This window comes from Setaria viridis, chromosome 4, assembly GCF_005286985.2.
Source record: "Setaria viridis chromosome 4, Setaria_viridis_v4.0, whole genome shotgun sequence".
Taxonomy (NCBI): domain Eukaryota; kingdom Viridiplantae; phylum Streptophyta; class Magnoliopsida; order Poales; family Poaceae; genus Setaria; species Setaria viridis.
In genome coordinates this window covers 2927892-2945382 of record NC_048266.2, presented here as the reverse complement: position 1 = coordinate 2945382, position 17491 = coordinate 2927892, and the positions used below count along the sequence as shown (strand labels likewise).

The 17491-nt window shown below is 44.6% G+C and overlaps 1 protein-coding gene across 1 annotated transcript; it reads right to left on the bottom strand.

Annotated features, from left to right (window-relative positions):
* Nucleotides 1-3487: 3487 nt before the first annotated feature.
* LOC117852316 (phosphoinositide phosphatase SAC2) lies at nucleotides 3488-14900 on the bottom strand. Its single transcript, XM_034734348.2, has 16 exons — nucleotides 14398-14900; nucleotides 12696-12900; nucleotides 12437-12602; nucleotides 11986-12208; nucleotides 11341-11417; nucleotides 11048-11229; nucleotides 10878-10975; nucleotides 10633-10766; nucleotides 10417-10545; nucleotides 9892-10300; nucleotides 8998-9119; nucleotides 8784-8873; nucleotides 8064-8258; nucleotides 7799-7915; nucleotides 4693-4768; nucleotides 3488-4154 (listed from the first exon to the last, which is right to left on the bottom strand). Exons 1-16 carry the CDS (start codon nucleotides 14470-14472, stop codon nucleotides 4068-4070), a joined length of 2385 nt encoding a protein of 794 aa, XP_034590239.1. The 5' UTR covers nucleotides 14473-14900; the 3' UTR covers nucleotides 3488-4067.
* Between the last annotated feature and the right edge of the window lie 2591 nt (nucleotides 14901-17491).

The following is a 17491-nucleotide window of genomic DNA, read 5'->3' as shown; positions in this document are numbered from 1 at the left end:
AGCTAAAAGAAAGTTTTTAATGTTTAGCTAGCTAAATTTAGCTGGGTGGATCGAAATAGGACCTAGGTTGAGTATTTGATTGCCACTCCAGGTTGTCCTGTTTGTTTTAGCTATGGATCCTCAAAGGTTAGCCGTAGAATGTGAGATGTTAAAGTTGCATAAAGGCCTAACCTAGTGGGATATAGCTTGTGGGTTGTGGCGTAAATTGGTGGACTCTAACAAGCTGCTTTTAAAAAGCATATTGTTTGTTCTATTTGAGCTTTTAGAACTAGAATCCACAATCTAAAGTTAAAACAAACAGCCAGTGTAGTGCGTCTAAGATCCATATGGAAATGACTCATCATAATGGAAAAACGTTGAAATTTTAAGAGGTGAATAAAATTCTTCTTTTGTACCGTGTACATCCATCCCAGGATTAATATGCCAGAATGATTTATGGTTTATATAAAAATGCCATCCATTTCAAAGTCTCTAAAAGAAATGTCAAAGTCACAGTTGGGAAATAGAAAACAAAACTCTAAACGATAGTGACCGATCTAGGAGTCAATTTTCTTCTGCCAACTTAAAACCTAAGAATTCTAGAAGCCAAAATACCCAAAGGGTGTTTCCTCAAAAAGGAAAAAAAAAACAACTGTGGACACGCATCAATTGAGAAACAGGAATTCAGATCGACATCGGTAGCAACTTTTTATATTGCAAAACAACATTAAAAACCAACTAGCAGAGAAGCAAAACGAACATTTGGTTCAGTAACTTTAAGATCCCAAAATGACTATTTTCTTGATTCGTGCTAGTGCTTTTGTCATGGACAATAACTTGAGCTATCAATGTGAACTAAACAAAACTAGGTTCATTGCGGCAAAACCTGTCCACAGGGATTCGAAATGGATGCTCGCATTTATGATTATTTATTCTTTCGGTAGAAATGGCATACTCTGGCTCGGTCTTTCAAGGGTATCATAGGAATAGAGCGTGAGTTATGTGTCTACTCTCTTCGTCCCACAAAGACCTTAAAAACTTATCCCACAAAGAATATTCATGTAACTTTCAGACCATCCAATAAAGACCTTCATAATATCTTCTAGCTTAGTTAACGAATCGATCATTTACTCTCACCATCGATGCCCGAGCCAGACTCGCTAAATAAAAAAGGCTAATAGGTCCGACAATTACTACAAGCGTGCATGCATAATTAATTTTACTCGGTATCATCAGATTAAGAAGAGTTAATAGGGTACTTTAGATTTTTAGCATTGCTACTATCTTGTCTAAAATTTTCTAAACGAACAATCTTTGTGGGATGGAGGGAGTATAAAAAAAACTTGAGCTATCAATGTAGGAGACAACAAAAGTTTCTACTTGAAGCGCTGGAGATTATCCTGGTTGTACTTTAATAAAAAAATTAAAACTACTATTTTGCGTTGCGATTCAAATTCAGTCAAATTAGTAGTTTAATCCTATCCAGTTAAAAAGAACAGAAATAAACCCTATTGTTCGTCTATGCGCATCTATCCTAACAAGGACTCGCCCATTTGAAGCGACCACGAATTCAACAGGGCATCTAGACGCGTGTACTTTGGTGGGTGGAATTTGATTCTTACGTGGAAAATTGTGGGACATGATGAGGGCACAGCAGCGAGCAAATCGTATGCGTGTTGTCCTTTGCTTCTGTTTATATTCATTTCACAACCAGCGGTTGACATTTGTATAGGATGTCAATTTCAATAAGTTCTAAGCATCAACGCCTGGCTTACAAAAGAAGAGTCAAATAAAAAGGTGACATTGCAAAAAAAAAAAGAGGAAGGAATATGTTTCCAATTTTCACTTAGAGATTGAGCAACCTGTAGTAACAATTTAAGTCGGCGTTTATAACTTGCAGACTTTCAATCCATCACCCTCATGCCATTTCTCTTCTTTTTCGAACAAAACATTAAAGAAAGATAGAAATTGAATACTCCCAATTTTACATAAATGTTTACAGTGAATAAACCTTTATTTTTCCAATTTACATTATATTATATCTGCTCTACCTTTGACAACACAGACACCATCATCACCCGATAGGAGACCGCATTTGGTTGAAGCAGGGCGAGTGATCTAGGTGACAACCTATCTAATCTAATCCGTCAACTACTGCTGTAGTTGATTAAGCAGCACTCAACCCTGCTCCTAATCCCTATCTTTTCCCCGTGGTCCTATCATCGTTGGATAAATTATCGTGGTGGGTGTGACGTCGCCAATTATGCGATCACTCCACTGTTAGAATAGACATCTCTTTGACATGTCGCTTGCTAACGATAGAACGAGTGAATGACAGCCACAAACCAACGGGATCTCTCTCCTCGTTCCGTTCGTTAAAAGCAGGATCACCCGTGACGATGAAGCCCCTCGCCGTTGCTTTGCTATACTGACGACAACCCGATACCATGCATGGTTTCTTAGGATGGATCTCGTTATATATATAAACAAATACGCATCAGGATGGGGTGAATGATTTCGCTTCGCAAAAGCGTCATCAACCTGTTACTCGTTCGAGATAAAGAAAGAACAAGGAAACCAAATCGCCGAGAGCATCCCAAATCTCCCAATGGATTCAGCGTGCATCAGCTAGACCCTGTTTAGTTCCTCAGAATCCAAACTTTGGCACTATGTAAAAAAAAATTTCCCATCACATCAAACTTGCGGTATATGTACGGAGTACTAAATGTTGACGAAATTAAAAACTAATTACACAGGTTGTTGTACTTTGCGAGATGAATCTCTTAAACCTAATTAGTCAATATTTAAACAATAATTCACAAATACAAACAAAACGCTACAGTGTGCTATAGTGCCGTACAGTGATTTTGGCGGCGCCAACTTCACCGAACTAAACAAGGCCTAGTTAGGAAGGCGCTGCCTCTGCACAAGTTGGTGATCACTGCCTGACTGATCTCGGGATCAGCCGACGGCTGCCTTTCTGAAACCACAGAGAGATTGGGCAGGAATGGGATGGTCCAAACCAGGTTGAAGCAGCGGCCTGTGACCTCAATCAGTGGTCACATGGCCGACGAGGTTTGGAAATGCCGGCCAGCCATCGACGTGGACCATGACTCTGGCTACACGCACATGGCCGTAGTCTCTCGGGCAGCGTGTCCGAATTTGCTTGCCGGCCGGCCAGTACGGACGTGTCCCTTGTTTTGTCTATTGAGATACTGGTTCTCTTCGCTTCAGCTTATTCAACCGGCTTATCAGTCACCAAACAGTATTTTCCTCTCACAACAAATCAGCCGTTTCAACTTTTCAGCCGGCTTATAAGCTGAAGCGAACAGGCCCACTAGCTGGCCGGCCAGCACCTCAAACAAGCCATTCAAGTGCTTTCCTTTCAAGACGACAGGACTGCTACAGCGTTCACAATTCACAGTGAGGAACAAAAAGGTCAGTGTTACAGGTAAAGCATTTTTTTTTTGTTACACAAAACGGAGATTTAGCAGGTGCTACAGCAATCTGCGATACAACAAACAGTGCAAGAGATGTGTATTGGGACAGGGGTTTGGTACAAGGGAATGGGAATTACACAAGGGTTGTCTCTCCTGTTGTGACGGAAAATACATGTACACAGTTGTGTTTTCCAAAGGTCCCATCCAGAAAAAAGGTTGAGGGAAAAATGGTGCTTTCCTGCCCACCTCAACTCTCATGGGAAGGGAAAAGGGAAAGGGGGTGAAACACTTGGGACATATATATTTACACGATGGGGGTGGGGGTGATGCCTGGACAGCTCCGAAAGAATAATCATATACTACTAACTACCTTCTTTCTTTCCTTTTAAGAAAAATAACAACAATGCCCTATCTACCCGCCTGGTGAGCAAGCTTCAACAAATGAACAGAATGGTACACTTCCCTAACTCCTGCTGGTGGTTGATAAACGATACGATGACGATGACTCCTTGCGATGGTCTTCAAGAGTTAAGATGCTTTGGAACAAAGTTTGGGCCGCCGTCTTGCAGCCTCTCTGTTTTTTTTCTTTTTGCAACTGCTACCATCACGTAGTTTGGATTTACATGATAAGCCATCTTGCAAAATCAATCAGTACCAAAATGCCTCTCCTTGATTAACCCACCGCATAAAATCCTTAGATAACCCCTGAGCCTCGATCTCAATAGTTTGATCATCCTGAAAGATTCAAATGAAATGGTTGGTTTTATTTGTTGGGTGAATCACATATTAAGAAGGGTCACCAATTGTAGTATGCCAGTGATAGTCATTAGCTTCAAAACAAAACTGTCTATTTCGGGGGGCAAAAAGCAAGGGTTCTCAATTCCATGCTAATAAGACCCAGAATGAAGACAGTCATGCTGATTTTAGCAACCTGTAAATGCTATGGAGAACAAGTTCATAAAAGTGTTAAATGACAGAAGGGCATACCAGAAGGTAACCAGAACCTGGTGCTTTACACTTCAAGCTTATTCAGGAAATTAGGCCCAAAAGAGATTTCTAAACCATAATTTTTGTAAAAACTAATTGGCATGAATGTCAGAAAATATAACATAAAATGGCAGGTCAGAAAAGAACCCAAATACGGGGTTATTTTTAGGCTTGTGTCCATAAAGTTAGGTAAAAAAAGGTTTTGTGAACCATGATTAAAGCACACACAAGAAAATGGGCATGAAGTGAAGTGGTAGAAAAAAGTAAGGTTGTTGATTGCACTAACCGTTGTCCCAGAGCTTACATCACCAACAGCATTATCAGTTGAAATATTCACGTCAGGAGTGCTTATGGCTTTTGACCTGTTTAAGCATAATGCACAACACAAAAAAAATGAGGTTAGAAACATTCACCTACATCTCAATTACAAATGTGTGATGTCAGCCTGCAGTTCCATGGACACATCACTAGAATGGAGGATTAGAAAATAAATGGCATTGCAAACAATTCTTTCTTGTTTTTCTCAACATGGATAATGGTGCAAGTCTGTTACAGAAATACCAGGTTCATCTTCAAATAAACAGTTGGTGAGAGGTTTCAAGGTTCAACTCCCTAGTGATCCTTAGCTCGATTGATTTGGAGAACATCACAATGATTGCATGGTCAATGGTGCAACACCAAGCATTCGACAGGTTCTGGGACGGACCAGGGAAGAGGCTTGACTCTGTTTGACATGGGGACTACTTGGCTTTCACAGCTTGCAGCGAACATGCTCTAGTGTGGCACGACAGGTAACCAGTGAATCCGGTGTGTGTTCGTGTCCGCAGGCAATTGCGCAACTATTTAGTGTGGGTGTATGTGTTTTGGATCTTTCCTACTTAATGAAAGTGATGTTCAGGTCTCCTCGTGTTTGAGAAAAATGTTCAAATAAACCACTAACACAAGCTATGTGCGGAGTTATTATTCTTTTCTGAAAAAATATGTCAAGAAATTAATAAAAAAGGGTCAAACTATGACTGCTGGTTGCCAATTTCTATGTATATGTTAGAGTATATTTGGTAGCTGTAGATATACGTATCATAGACTGCCATATGTATCCGGGGGAGCCTTGCCCCCCAAGTCTCTGTACTCTAATATATACCGGCCGAGACCTCAATGCAATACGATCCATCCATTATATCAAGTCTATTCCTCCTACATGGTACCACGAGTTTAGGGTTTCAGATCCTAGGCCAAACCTTCCGCTTCCGCTCGTCCCCCCCTACCTCCCGCGCGCCGCTGGCCGTCCTCCACGGCGCGCATCCAACACGCCCCCTTGCATGCTGTCGTAGTGGCAACAGGGGCCTCCGCGCGGTGCGTCCACCTCGTCGCCGACGGATTGCGTGGAGGCGCCTCCGTTCCACCCCGTCATCTTCACCGCCCCGTCGGGCCGCGGCTCGAGCCCCTTGTCAGATCCGGCGTCGCACGGGGCCCTCCACCGCCGGTCGCGTCGCCTGCTCCGGCGAGCTCCGCACCCGGCGGTATGGCCCCGCCCGCCTCATCTGCCTCGCGCGGGCTCTCGCCGCCGTCGGCCAGGACATGCACCGCCCGACCTGGCGGATTTCTCCGCCGCCGCCGGCTGGGACCCGCGTCGCCCCGGTGCGGATCCGCCGGTCAGGACCCGCGCCGCCCGACCTGGCGGAATCCTCCACCGCTGCCGGCTGGGACCCGCGACGCCCGACTGCCAGAATACTCCGCCACCCCAGTGCGGATCCGCCCTGCCCATCCCCATCGCCGTCTGCCGGCCGTCTCAAGCCTCTATCTATTCCTCTCTCGCATGCTGTTCCATGGTGACTGGTGAGAGAAGGAAAGAGATAAGAGAAGGATGAGGGGCCTGTGCTACGCGCAACTAGAAGTACTACACGAGATGCTGTTGTGTCTTCTTCTTTTGCCCTATCAGAGATCGGGATTGCGTCACCCACTGCCCGTCGACCTCTCACCTCTACTTCGACATCAGTGTCGACTTCACCAGCTCATGCCCTGTCTTCGACTGTGCGGCTTAGCGAGATGGATGGCGCCCTAGGGGACGCCCATGTGCACCGCCCTCCGCGCTACTTCGTCCGCATGTTGACCTCCGCCAGCTCATCGTCGCCTCCACCAATCGGGACGCCTCCGCCGACTTCGCCCATCGTCGTCTCGCCTCACGCATACTCGGTCTGATCAGCCGATGTGCGTGATTCATCCAGCTCCCGTGACGTTCGTCCTCGTATTGCGCGCCTCTTCCCCAAGTATGGAGGGCTACCGCTACATCGCCTCTTCGGGCAACAGCGGCGCCACTCGTGGTCTCCTTCGCCATTGCATCCTCACCACCGCCGACCACATCAACGACCTCGTCGTCGACTACGAGTCGCTACGCCTTGCGTGCATGGTCTTCATCATGCTGTTCGAGTTCTTCGCCGTCTCCTTCGAGCTACGCCGCCGCGTCATCCGGATCATCAGGCCTTGCATCAGATCGTCCGGGTCTACCTCCTCGCTTCGTCCGTGCCCATCTCGTCACCAGCGTCGCCGTTTAATCTCCACCTCATTCGTCTACTCCAGCAACCGCGGGCTACATCGGCATCTTCTACCTCACCGTTCTTCTACGCCTGCGACCGCCGTGGAGGCCTTCTCTGCTGGTCCCTCAGACAACGACGCCTAGTTGTGCACTCTCCCTTGCACGTCCGGTATTGGCAATGCCAATGCGTGCCATCGTCCCCGATGCGTTCCCGGGCCTGGCAAACCCAGGAATGTCTCGCCTGATGGCTTGACTGCATCGACTTCGGCATCGACCCCCCTGTACGATTGCCTCGACGCGTCACCGTCTTCGTCTTTAGTGTCTTCCCCTACGCGCCACCATCCTCACGGCGCCTCCTCGTGCGCCCGCAGCTTCATGTGCGGCTATGTCGACCACGGCTACTCTACGCACGGCATCCTCGACCACAGCTACTCGTCCTCATGCTTGGCTACCTCGACATCGGCACAAAGGTTGTCATCTGCATGAGTTACTCGCCGGTTTTCTCTCCAATCGCAGCATCCGCACCGCACTGATGTTATCACTGGGGGGATGTCAGTCCGTCGGCTTTTGCCTTCGGCTTCTCCGATCTCACCGTCTGCGGTGCTCCCGCTGTGACTGCAAGGGATGTTAGAGTATATTTGGTAGTTGTAGATATACGTATCGTAGGTTGTCATATGTATCCGGGGGAGCCTTGCCCCTAAGTCTCTGTACTCTAATATATACCGGCCGAGGCCTCAATGCAATACGATCCATCCATTATATCAATTCTATTCCTCCTACAGTATACCATGTGCAACAAACGAGAGAACTGATGCACTAAAGATACAAGATAGTCCAAAGAGGGAAGCATGGTATGAACCTTTCGTTGTTTGAAGCTGAAAGCCAGTCAAGATCCAGGAAATTTGAATCACCAGAACCATTGCAATAGTCTAGTTCACAGCTTATATGCTTCACATGAGACACTGTTGGAGTATAACTGCAGGATGTTCAAGAGAAATGGGGAATCAATAACTTGTATCAGTGTCAGATACTAATTTCTCAACATATACTTTTGGATAATCACTCTGCTTCTAACAGAAGAACAAAAAAGGTAAAGTTTCAGAATACAGAAAGCACAAACCAACCTTAACTTCGACACGGAATTGTCAGAGGTTGAAGACATTCCGTGCATGGATCCAGAACTCCAGTTTGGATATTGCCCTTCTTTTTTTGAACCAGTGAATGCTGACTTTAACATTCCATTTGGTCCTTTGCTGGACATCGATGGTTTGCTTTTATTAAGAATGCTGCCATCTGACCTTGCCCTCTTCATCAATTTACTGACAAATATTTATATATCAGATAACTGATAAGATGGATTGGTGTTGAGTTGCACGAACATATAAGAATAAAATATGGATATTTAATTCTTAAAATGAGATGGTACAAAAACGCTACAAAACCTTGCTACCCCTAAGAAAAAAGTAAAAGATACAAAATAACTCAAAAAGTCCTTGCTACCCCTATGAAGAATGTAAAGGGGTGAATGACACAACTTTCTCCACCTGAACTTTCAAAGCACTGGTTAACCCAGAACAAGTGGATCAGATATTCTTAGTGCAATTTCTTTAGGCTCTCGTGTAAAAACCAGTAGCCAATTGTTGGTTCCGCTATCACTTATTTTGTGTGAATTCAATGTGTTACAATGGGAAAGACAATAAATATATATACTTCATAGGCCACTTCTTGTAATTATTCTTTTATTGCTCCAATTCATAGAGAAGGGTATATTATTTTTAAGAGCTTGTTAGCATGCGTCCATACTTAACCAAGTAAATTCTAACAGCCATATATTGCAAGGTTACCTTGTCTCGTCATCAAGTACATGCTCATCACCAGATTCTGGTTCCCAAAGTGCAGGTTTTCCCACCTGGGGTTCGAAGTATCCTAAAAATCTGAAATTTTATTGAGGGGAAAAAACAGTGATAGTAACTTAGTTTGTATTCATAGTATTTCCCTGCTGAAACTTCAAAAGATACAAGAAGATCACTGCTGATCACTAATCTTAATAAAACATACAAGTTTATCGCTGCCTGTTTGTAAGCATCCATATAGGCATTGCTGTAGTACCGTTGCAGCGTCCTAAAGAACTCTTGAGATTGAATAGCAAACTTCAGGTGCCCTCTCTTTGCAGAGAATATCTACACATGAAACCACATGACAAGCTCATCAGAGAAGCATGCAAGAACAATTCAACATGAAAAGAATGCCATGGAAGAATATATGACTTGCCAAAATGCCAATAAATATATTATTGGATCAACTAGCCACCACCTTTATCAGTATAGATGAATGGAGAACTCAACAACTAAATTAACTTTTAGTTTGATTTATCATCTTAATGTAAGGTTACAGTTAAGTTATCTTTCACTTCTGATTGGTGTCATAGTCCACTTTGAACAGTAGTTAGGCATTATTAAGCTCCCTGGATCAGAACAAGCACGCGTTAATTTCATTTCACTTCATAATTGGAGTGACAACTGACACGTGCTACTTCAGTCCACTGTATTACCATTGCAAGCAACAATTCTTTTTTATACTATTTGGTAGATCATTCTAGGCACAGATGGCATCCTGTTACTCCTATTTAGACACAGCAGCATCACACTATTTCCTTTACTGACAGATGGCAGATCTCATGTGTAAATTCTATAAAGAAAAAAAAAACAATGAACCTCTCCTCTCATTCTCTAGGTAGAAAAGAAACATCACTACAAATGGACACAACTTTTTTTCTGTAAATTAAGATTAGAGAAAAATAACATTTTAGAATGGTATGGCCCCATCTAAAGAAATTAATCAGCAGCCAGTGCATAAGCATACTGTGGAAGGAATAGAGAACCTAAAGTTTTTCTGCCAGATTGAAAAGAGAATTAGATTGAAGAATTAAAATAGCAAGATTCAATGGAGTACCTTATTGTGAGCAGCCGAACCACCATACTGTAAAGCAAGCGTGTCACCCATCCGTTCATAAAAGTGCATCAAATGTCGAGACAAACCGGAGTCTATATGAATATCTGGAGATTCTAAAGAGCCAATTGCATGTAACTGGTGTCCTAGAGCAGCTAACCCATAGGCATATTGAGCGACATTTGTGCGGTCCAAACAATCTATGCAGTTTGTACGTAAGACACCCTTTTGAAATTTTGGAGGCTTTGTTTGGGTAGATCCGTTGACCTCGGAATTATCTTCTGCAATTCCATTGCCCGGATCAGAACTGCCACAGGTATCATCTTGGGAAATGTCATCAAGATCACTGACATAGTCCGCATTGCCACAATTGCTGTTGTCATCACACACGTGAGGACCAAAATCATTCTTCCTATCAAGCATGAAAAAAAATTAAGAAAGCGTCAAGCCATCCATGAGGTACCAGAAAGTAGGAATTCAAATTAGAAAGGAATGAAAAACCAGTATAATAAATAACAAAAAACTTACAATGTAGCGCTTAAATTAAGGAAACACTCTGTTCTTCGAGCTGGGGAAACTTGATGATAAAAGAATTCTGTCAAGTTCAGAGCTTCAAATGCCACTTTCAAAAGCACTTGAAGGGCATTTGTACTTTTGCTGAAAATACAAATTTTCTTCAGTTATGTACACCAAATGCATCAAACAGAACATAGGGGGGAGGTGCATAACAAAAAAAATTAATACCTTTGAGAGTTCTTATGAAGATCCCAATGTAAAAATCTCAAATGATCTTCCCCTGGTAGACCATTATTTATTATCTTTATTGCTCTGTCAAATTCCCGACGGAGAATAATTTCACGTGGTCTCTTCTCACGTGTCTTCCAAAGATAACAGAAAGTAAATTGCAAGTGTTGTGATTATTAAAGTCTGGATTATTGTATGCAAAAGATCCATCAGAAGTAGTGACAGCATCATAACAGTGTGCTCACCTTAATCAAGTTTAAGATGATGATAGGATTTCCGTATCTCTTCCTTAGATTTTCAAAATGAAGTCTGGTAGCCTCATAATTCTTGTCCTTTTCATGCACTGCAAGGAAAAAGAAAAACCTCAAATGATTGAACATTATTTTACGTATCAAATAAGGATTTCAACACTTACATATGATATCAGGCTTAAGATTCAGCTTTGATGTCTCCTGGGACCAGAATAGTGGAATTGAACCCCTGTTCTGCACGACAGAGCTTATTTGCCTTGGTCCAAGCATGTCTTCATAAACAATTTGCTCAGTCTCGACATCATTCGCTACTCTGCCCTCGTCATTCACACCCCTCTTTAGATACCTATATGACAGTATCAAAAATAAGAAAAGAAAAATGCAGCATATGAAACCCAACCACACCAATAATTGATAGAAAAGAGTATATACTGCTAAGAGTTTGGCAAGTGTGAACCTGGTGCCAGCATAATGCCTCGAGCGTCTAGCAATGAGCGTCAACATAATGTCCTTCCCGCATATTGCAAGTTTATCCTTGATATAAATGAATTAAGAATATTATTCTAAATGGTTGAATTAATAAACAGAAGTGGTGAATATCCAAGAGCAACACAAAAGTTAGATGGCAAGTAAGCTCAAGGATGGTCTATATATACTCCAGAACAAGATATTGTGTTATACTTTCTACAAATTAAGTCTTTTTTCCCGAAAGAAACAAGCAACATAAGCATTCACCATAACATAGTGCAAAATAAAATCAGGAACATATACATGACTTATTAATACATTAATATTTAATAGTCTATCGTTTTTATAATTTTTCCATCATGATTTTACAAATTATAGACTGAAAAACACAACTATTCCTCCGGCAAAAAGACAAGGAAAGTAGGATTCTTACTTGTCTAGCACAAGCAAATATAAAATAAGACATAAATTTAGCTCGGTAAAGAGAGCAGGCGAAGATAATGAACATGGAGGAAAAGAAAAGAAATGAGTAGGAACGTAGATCTTTCTGGATGCAATCTACCATATATTCATATTTCACGAATACTATTAAATGACACATAACAGGATAAAAAGATATAAGTTTCATAGGTACCTGCTTAAAAAAACCATAGACTAACGCAACAGTCCAGAGTGTGGTTTTCAGAATGTTACGTATCCCTCGAGTTAGGAACTCATTCCACACAAACATTGTGTCATATAGTTCCCACCCTTCTTGTGGATCACTAAAGTTCTTCTGGAGACTTCTCATTATATGATACGAGTGGCTAAAAAAGAAGTCTTTTCTAAGATCAATTGTCTGCAAGAGCTTCTTGTACCTGCATGATTTAAGGTTGGCTTATGATCAACATGGAGTGCGACTAATTCGGCTTACCATGTTACTATGCTATGCTCCTGAATTTTTCATTTTTGAGAAAAAAGATACAATATTTTATTAAAAAGTTAGAAAATAACTAATCTAACTATCAGTGCATGATAATGTGAAGGATAGGATGTCAACAATATAACAGGAACGTGGAATGCAGACATGCAGTCATGCAGCACACCTGTTTTCATCCTTGGAATTAATTAACTTTGGCCTAGTCTTGGAATTTGATAACTCAATCATTGCAGTCTTAGTAACTTGGTATACTGGATGGCCAAATATGTCCCCGATCTTTCTCTGCTCAGTAATAATTAACATGTAATAGGGCCCAAGGAACTTAACGAAACCTGCAAAGAAAATGCATTGTTGATGCGTATTTGCAAGGAAAATGTTGCCAACTTTGCAAAAAAAAATGATCAGAGAAAGATGGGATAGTTTACCGATGATTCCAAAACAGTTGGTGACAAATTTAACTCCACCAGTTGACCTATGGTCTTCATCTAGAATTTTTAGCAGATCAAGATAGCCACTCTGTGAGTGGACAGTGGAATCCTCATCTACATTGAGCTCTGATGGTTCCATTCTATCAATCGTGAGTAATCTCCATAATGTCTTGTCAGTATTAGTTCCAAGAATATAGAATTTCTGCAAAAATAAGAATTCATTATTTAATTGTGATGAAACATATCAAACTGCTATATGGTACTAGGTATTTAATGACACACTTTCACCTTTCATTAAATGAAAACTACCACAAGTTAAGGATCAAGATTCAGGTGGCACCCAATAGTCACAAATGATTCAAAGGTTTGAGATTCCTCATAGGGTTTGGCACAATGTGTATTGAATCATATTTCAGCATTAAAGCTTGATCGGAGATACATGCATCCACAGGTTACACGAACCAGACCCACTACTTGTTGCCTATACTAGAAAAAAAAATACACCAAGTTCAAGTCCACTCCCTTTCTTTGTTCTAAGTTTCGATGTTCCATCCAACTTTCTCAAAACTATAATTTCGCACATAGCCCACCCTTGTGCCTGATCTTAGTTTTTAAAAAGTTCCAATATATTCAGTAGTCTTTCATATTAGCAATATCCTGTCAGATCCTCTTCAACTGACAAATGAAATTTGCACCAATTTCTTTTCGTGTTTGCAATATCCCAAGCAACAGATTGTTGCACAAATAGAAGATTCTTTAATTCTCAGAGATAACAGAAAACAACTAAACATAACTCTACATTTTCACTCGTGGAATGGTGAAAGAAAGTAATTCTAGTTTTCAGTTTCAAAATCTTACAGGAATCTCACATCCGACATGCACATATCAGCCCGATTTCTATACTCTAGTCCACAAACATAAGAGAAGGCATGAGAAACAGCAAGGTTCCATCTTTGCACAAGAGTTTGCAAACACATTTTCTACAAAGACCTCTGTGTAACAGAATGCATCCGGACTGAGAACTTCATCAATTACTTGGAAAACCAGAAATATGCTGCACAAAAGATCAACCAAACACTTTGCAACCAATCATTCAAACACTAGGGGCATCAGGCTAGAAACTGGATTCAGAGAAAGGAAATTTCAATGCTTCTGCATCCTAGTTAATAGTTATAACTGATAATTGCAAGGAACACGCAAAGGTCCCTTTTTTAACCAAAATTCCAATAAATGGACATTAATAGCACTGCAACATGTATGGTTGCTCCTTTTTCTAACAAAAAAAATAGAGAAATGGATCAAAGCTAACAAAAGGAGGCAGAATTCTAGGATTCTTCTCGTGTCTCCCACATAAAGTAGAACGGAACAAAATAAGCAGCTAAGAGCTCCTGAAAAACAAGTGCAACAATAATTTCCCACGCCAGGACGCCCAAATCACGCCAGAAGCCATAAAAGAACAAGGATCATTATGACTCATAATCCCCGTGTTGCATGGCATGATCCAGGCACGCAGACTCCAGAGCTAAGCGACGCTGGAAGCTCGACCACCTCCGTAGCTGCGCAACCTTCGCGGAATCACGAAGCGGCAGCAGGAGCTGCGCCACGAACAACACAATCCCACCACCCAGCGACAAGAAACAACAGCAACACCCTGCACGACGCATCGGCGCATTGTGATCCGGGGGGGCAAGGAGCTCACCGACTCGGCCTCGTAGAGCTCGAAGCTCTGGAGGCAGCCGTCCGCCTCCGCCCCCGCCGCTGCCGCAGCCGCCATGGCCGGCCGAATCCCACGGCGCGCGGGCCGGCTCAATCTCGCATCCGCCGGTGCGGGCAGATCACAGCCCCGCCGCAGCAGCAGCCACCCGCCGGAACCCTAAATCCGCGCCGCCCGGCTGCTTGAGGTAGAGCATTCCCCGCGCGGACCACGGCTCCCCCGCGAATCCGAGCACGGACCGACCGACCTGTCCCCCCGAGGCTCGCGGCGAGCGGTCCCGCGAATCCGGGAGCCGGGGATTCCGGGGAGCTCGGCGCCGATCGCGAGCGGAGGAAATGGGGAAATTTCTGCGGGGGGGAGGAGGAGAGCGAGGCCGTGAATGATGAGGAGATTAGTCGATTTCGCTTTCTTTTTTTCCCACCTCTCCGGGGTCCCTGCGAAATCCGTGAGGCGTGGAGGATGGATGCCCGGAGGGGGAAGGAGGGAGGAGGCCGAGCTGGCCTCAGTGAGAGGGAATATATTGGGATCTGTTTTTGTATTATTTTTTAATTAATGTTTTTTCCCTTTGTGATTTTTAGTATTTTGCGTTCGTGTTCTTGGAGGTATTTATGTCCGTTTTCTGTTTGAATTTCCACTTGTACAGTGCTCCTCCTGCGCGTCTAGCATTTTTCTTCTTGGGATTTCTTTCTGTTTTTTCCTTGCACTTATACGTTATCATTTCTCATTAGCTCCAAAATGATGGCGAATGGGTGAGACAATCGATCATTACAGCAATTATCGCCTGAAAATTGACAAGGCATGGGTGCCCTCTTCCTGCATTTACAATTTCTAGAGATGACAGGGCAATGCATTGCGACATACTCCATTCTTTTATGAAATTATGTTGTAGTATTCCTCAAACACGAGTATTTTTTAGGTTACGCTAATTCTTTTTTGGTGACAGAACAGCGATGGTTCGATAAAACAAGTGCCGGAATTAGTTGTCGCACATTCCGCAGTCTTCTTAAGAAAACAGAAAAATAATGCCGCTGCTCTCTCTGCATTATTAGCTCCTGGCGCTGGTGGTGCTGGGCATATTCTAGAATCCAGATGTGCGTCTGGTGCCCGAAAACCTGCCCGCTAATGCTGCAACTGCCCCCCTCTCTCCTCGGCGCCGCGCGACACGCACGAACCCGCCGGCGACACCCGCCGCCGCCGTTGGTCCCGGCTCCGACGACCTGCCAGCCGGCCAGGTTCCTTTCTCGGAGCCGTGAAGCCACGCAGAAGAGGCGACGTAAGGGGCAGCGCAAGATGCGTACTGGCCGAAGAGAAGAAGCGAATATTGCCGCCGGGTAGCGCTTGTTTTTACGCCACGGCGTTTGGCGGCGTGCGTAGACTTGGCGCTCGGGACGTCGAGCACGCGTCGGCCGCCGGCGACCGGTCCGCGGCTTTGGACGGCGCAGGCGCCAGGCGGCGGAAACGATCGGGTCCGAGGCGATTTCTGCTGGCGTCCCCGAGGTAGTGGGGGAAAGGAAGGCGGAGCCGGAGCGCTTCCCGATTCCCGTCGTCGGCACGCGGCGTGCGTGCGCCCCCGCGCGCGGAATGGGACGACGGGAGGGTCGGTTAGCTCGGGAGGCGCGCGCGCGCGCGGGTGCGGCAGGTGGTGGCGCGAGTTGAGTTGACCACGAGAGGCGGAGGCGACTGGCGAGCAACGTGGAGCGGCGCGACTGGCGGCCCGGCCCCGCCCGAGGGCCTCAATGATTGGGGGGACAGGGGCGGAAAGGGTGGGAAATGCCGCCGGCCGATGCGCGCGCGCCACGCCACCAGTCCACCACGCCCGCCCGCGCGCTCTTCCCGCAAGGCAACGGCGCGTCACCTTTCAGGAGAGGAGCCAGGCGACGTGGGGTTTTGGCGCCTTCCTGCCGCTGCTGGCCGGCGTCGCTGCCACGTCCGGGGCGTCCACGGCTCCACGCCAAGAACTGCCAGCAGTAGCTCGGACGAAAATGCCCTTGCCTCCTTTATGTTATGCTGCTGCTAGGAGTACCTTCTTTTGTCAGCGGCAGCTGCAGTCTCCAGACCCCCAACGTTTGTACAGTACTGCAACATCTTTTCGGTGCTCTTTTTCCTGTGATTATCCAGCGCGGAGTCAAAGGCCTTGGAGAACGCAGAGCATGGGGTTGTCGCATGTGCATTGATGCGGCGGCAGATCGGCGCCTCCATGTAGCATACGCATCGTGGAGTTGCCTGCCGAGCGTACCAACAGCTGTGCCAGTGTGACGACGCACTGCTAACAGCGACGTGTGTCCACGGGGCCACGTTCCCGGCCGGCCTCCGATCCCTGGGAACCCAAGGAAACACCGGCACCAGGGGTATCATGCGGATGTTAGCAACAAGCGACGGCGGCTCAGATATTGTAAAGTTCGCCGTGATGGCATGGAGTTTGAAGCGGTAATCAGTAGTAGTGTGCTAGAGTATTTGCCCGGGCGGTCAGTCGATCGTCTAGTCAGTCTCCATCGCACATTCTCAACGGGACTGGTTCAGCAAAGCATTATTGGCATGGGAAATGGATCTTTTGGTAACTGATGGTAGCGCCCAGGACATATAATAGAGGATGGGAGACTTGGTAGTGCTTGAATGTTTCAAGCTTCGATTATCTTTTTTTTTTCCTTTCAGCGTGATCCATGTTCCGGCATTGTTTAATTTATGAGGCAGCGATGGCCTTCGTTTATCGGTGAGCTAGGTTGGGTTTGTGTTGGGTACAAACCCAAAATATAGAATTTGGACCGCTTATTTCAAAAAAAGAAAAGAATTTGGACCTAGCCGCAAACTTAATAAGGCCATTCTCGGTGTTTCGCAAGGTCCTAGAGTTCCATATCATTTGAAGAGGTTCGGATTGATAAAAATGAAATGATGCCTCCCATGCACAATTGTATTTCGCAGTTTCATGTCTAGTCATGGAGTGTAATTGTTGCATCGTGTTATGAAACGATTCAATCAGTCACAGTGGGGTTTCAATCCATTTCCATGGCATATAGGATAAACAATTCGGTCACGGTGCGATTTTACCTTTGTTTCCAAGGCACAAATAAGGGGGTGTTTG

Excerpts from the sequence above, each read along its gene's own strand:
- LOC117852316 (XM_034734348.2), bottom strand. The coding sequence starts at position 14,472 with ATGGCGGCTGCGGCAGCGGCGGGGGCGGAGGCGGACGGCTGCCTCCAG. Across the intron at positions 10,767-10,877 it reads TCATCTTAAACTTGATTAAG|ACACGTGAGAAGAGACCACG; the intron begins GTGAGCACACTG and ends TATCTTTGGAAG. Across the intron at positions 4,155-4,692 it reads ATGTAAGCTCTGGGACAACG|GATGATCAAACTATTGAGAT; the intron begins GTTAGTGCAATC and ends TGAATCTTTCAG.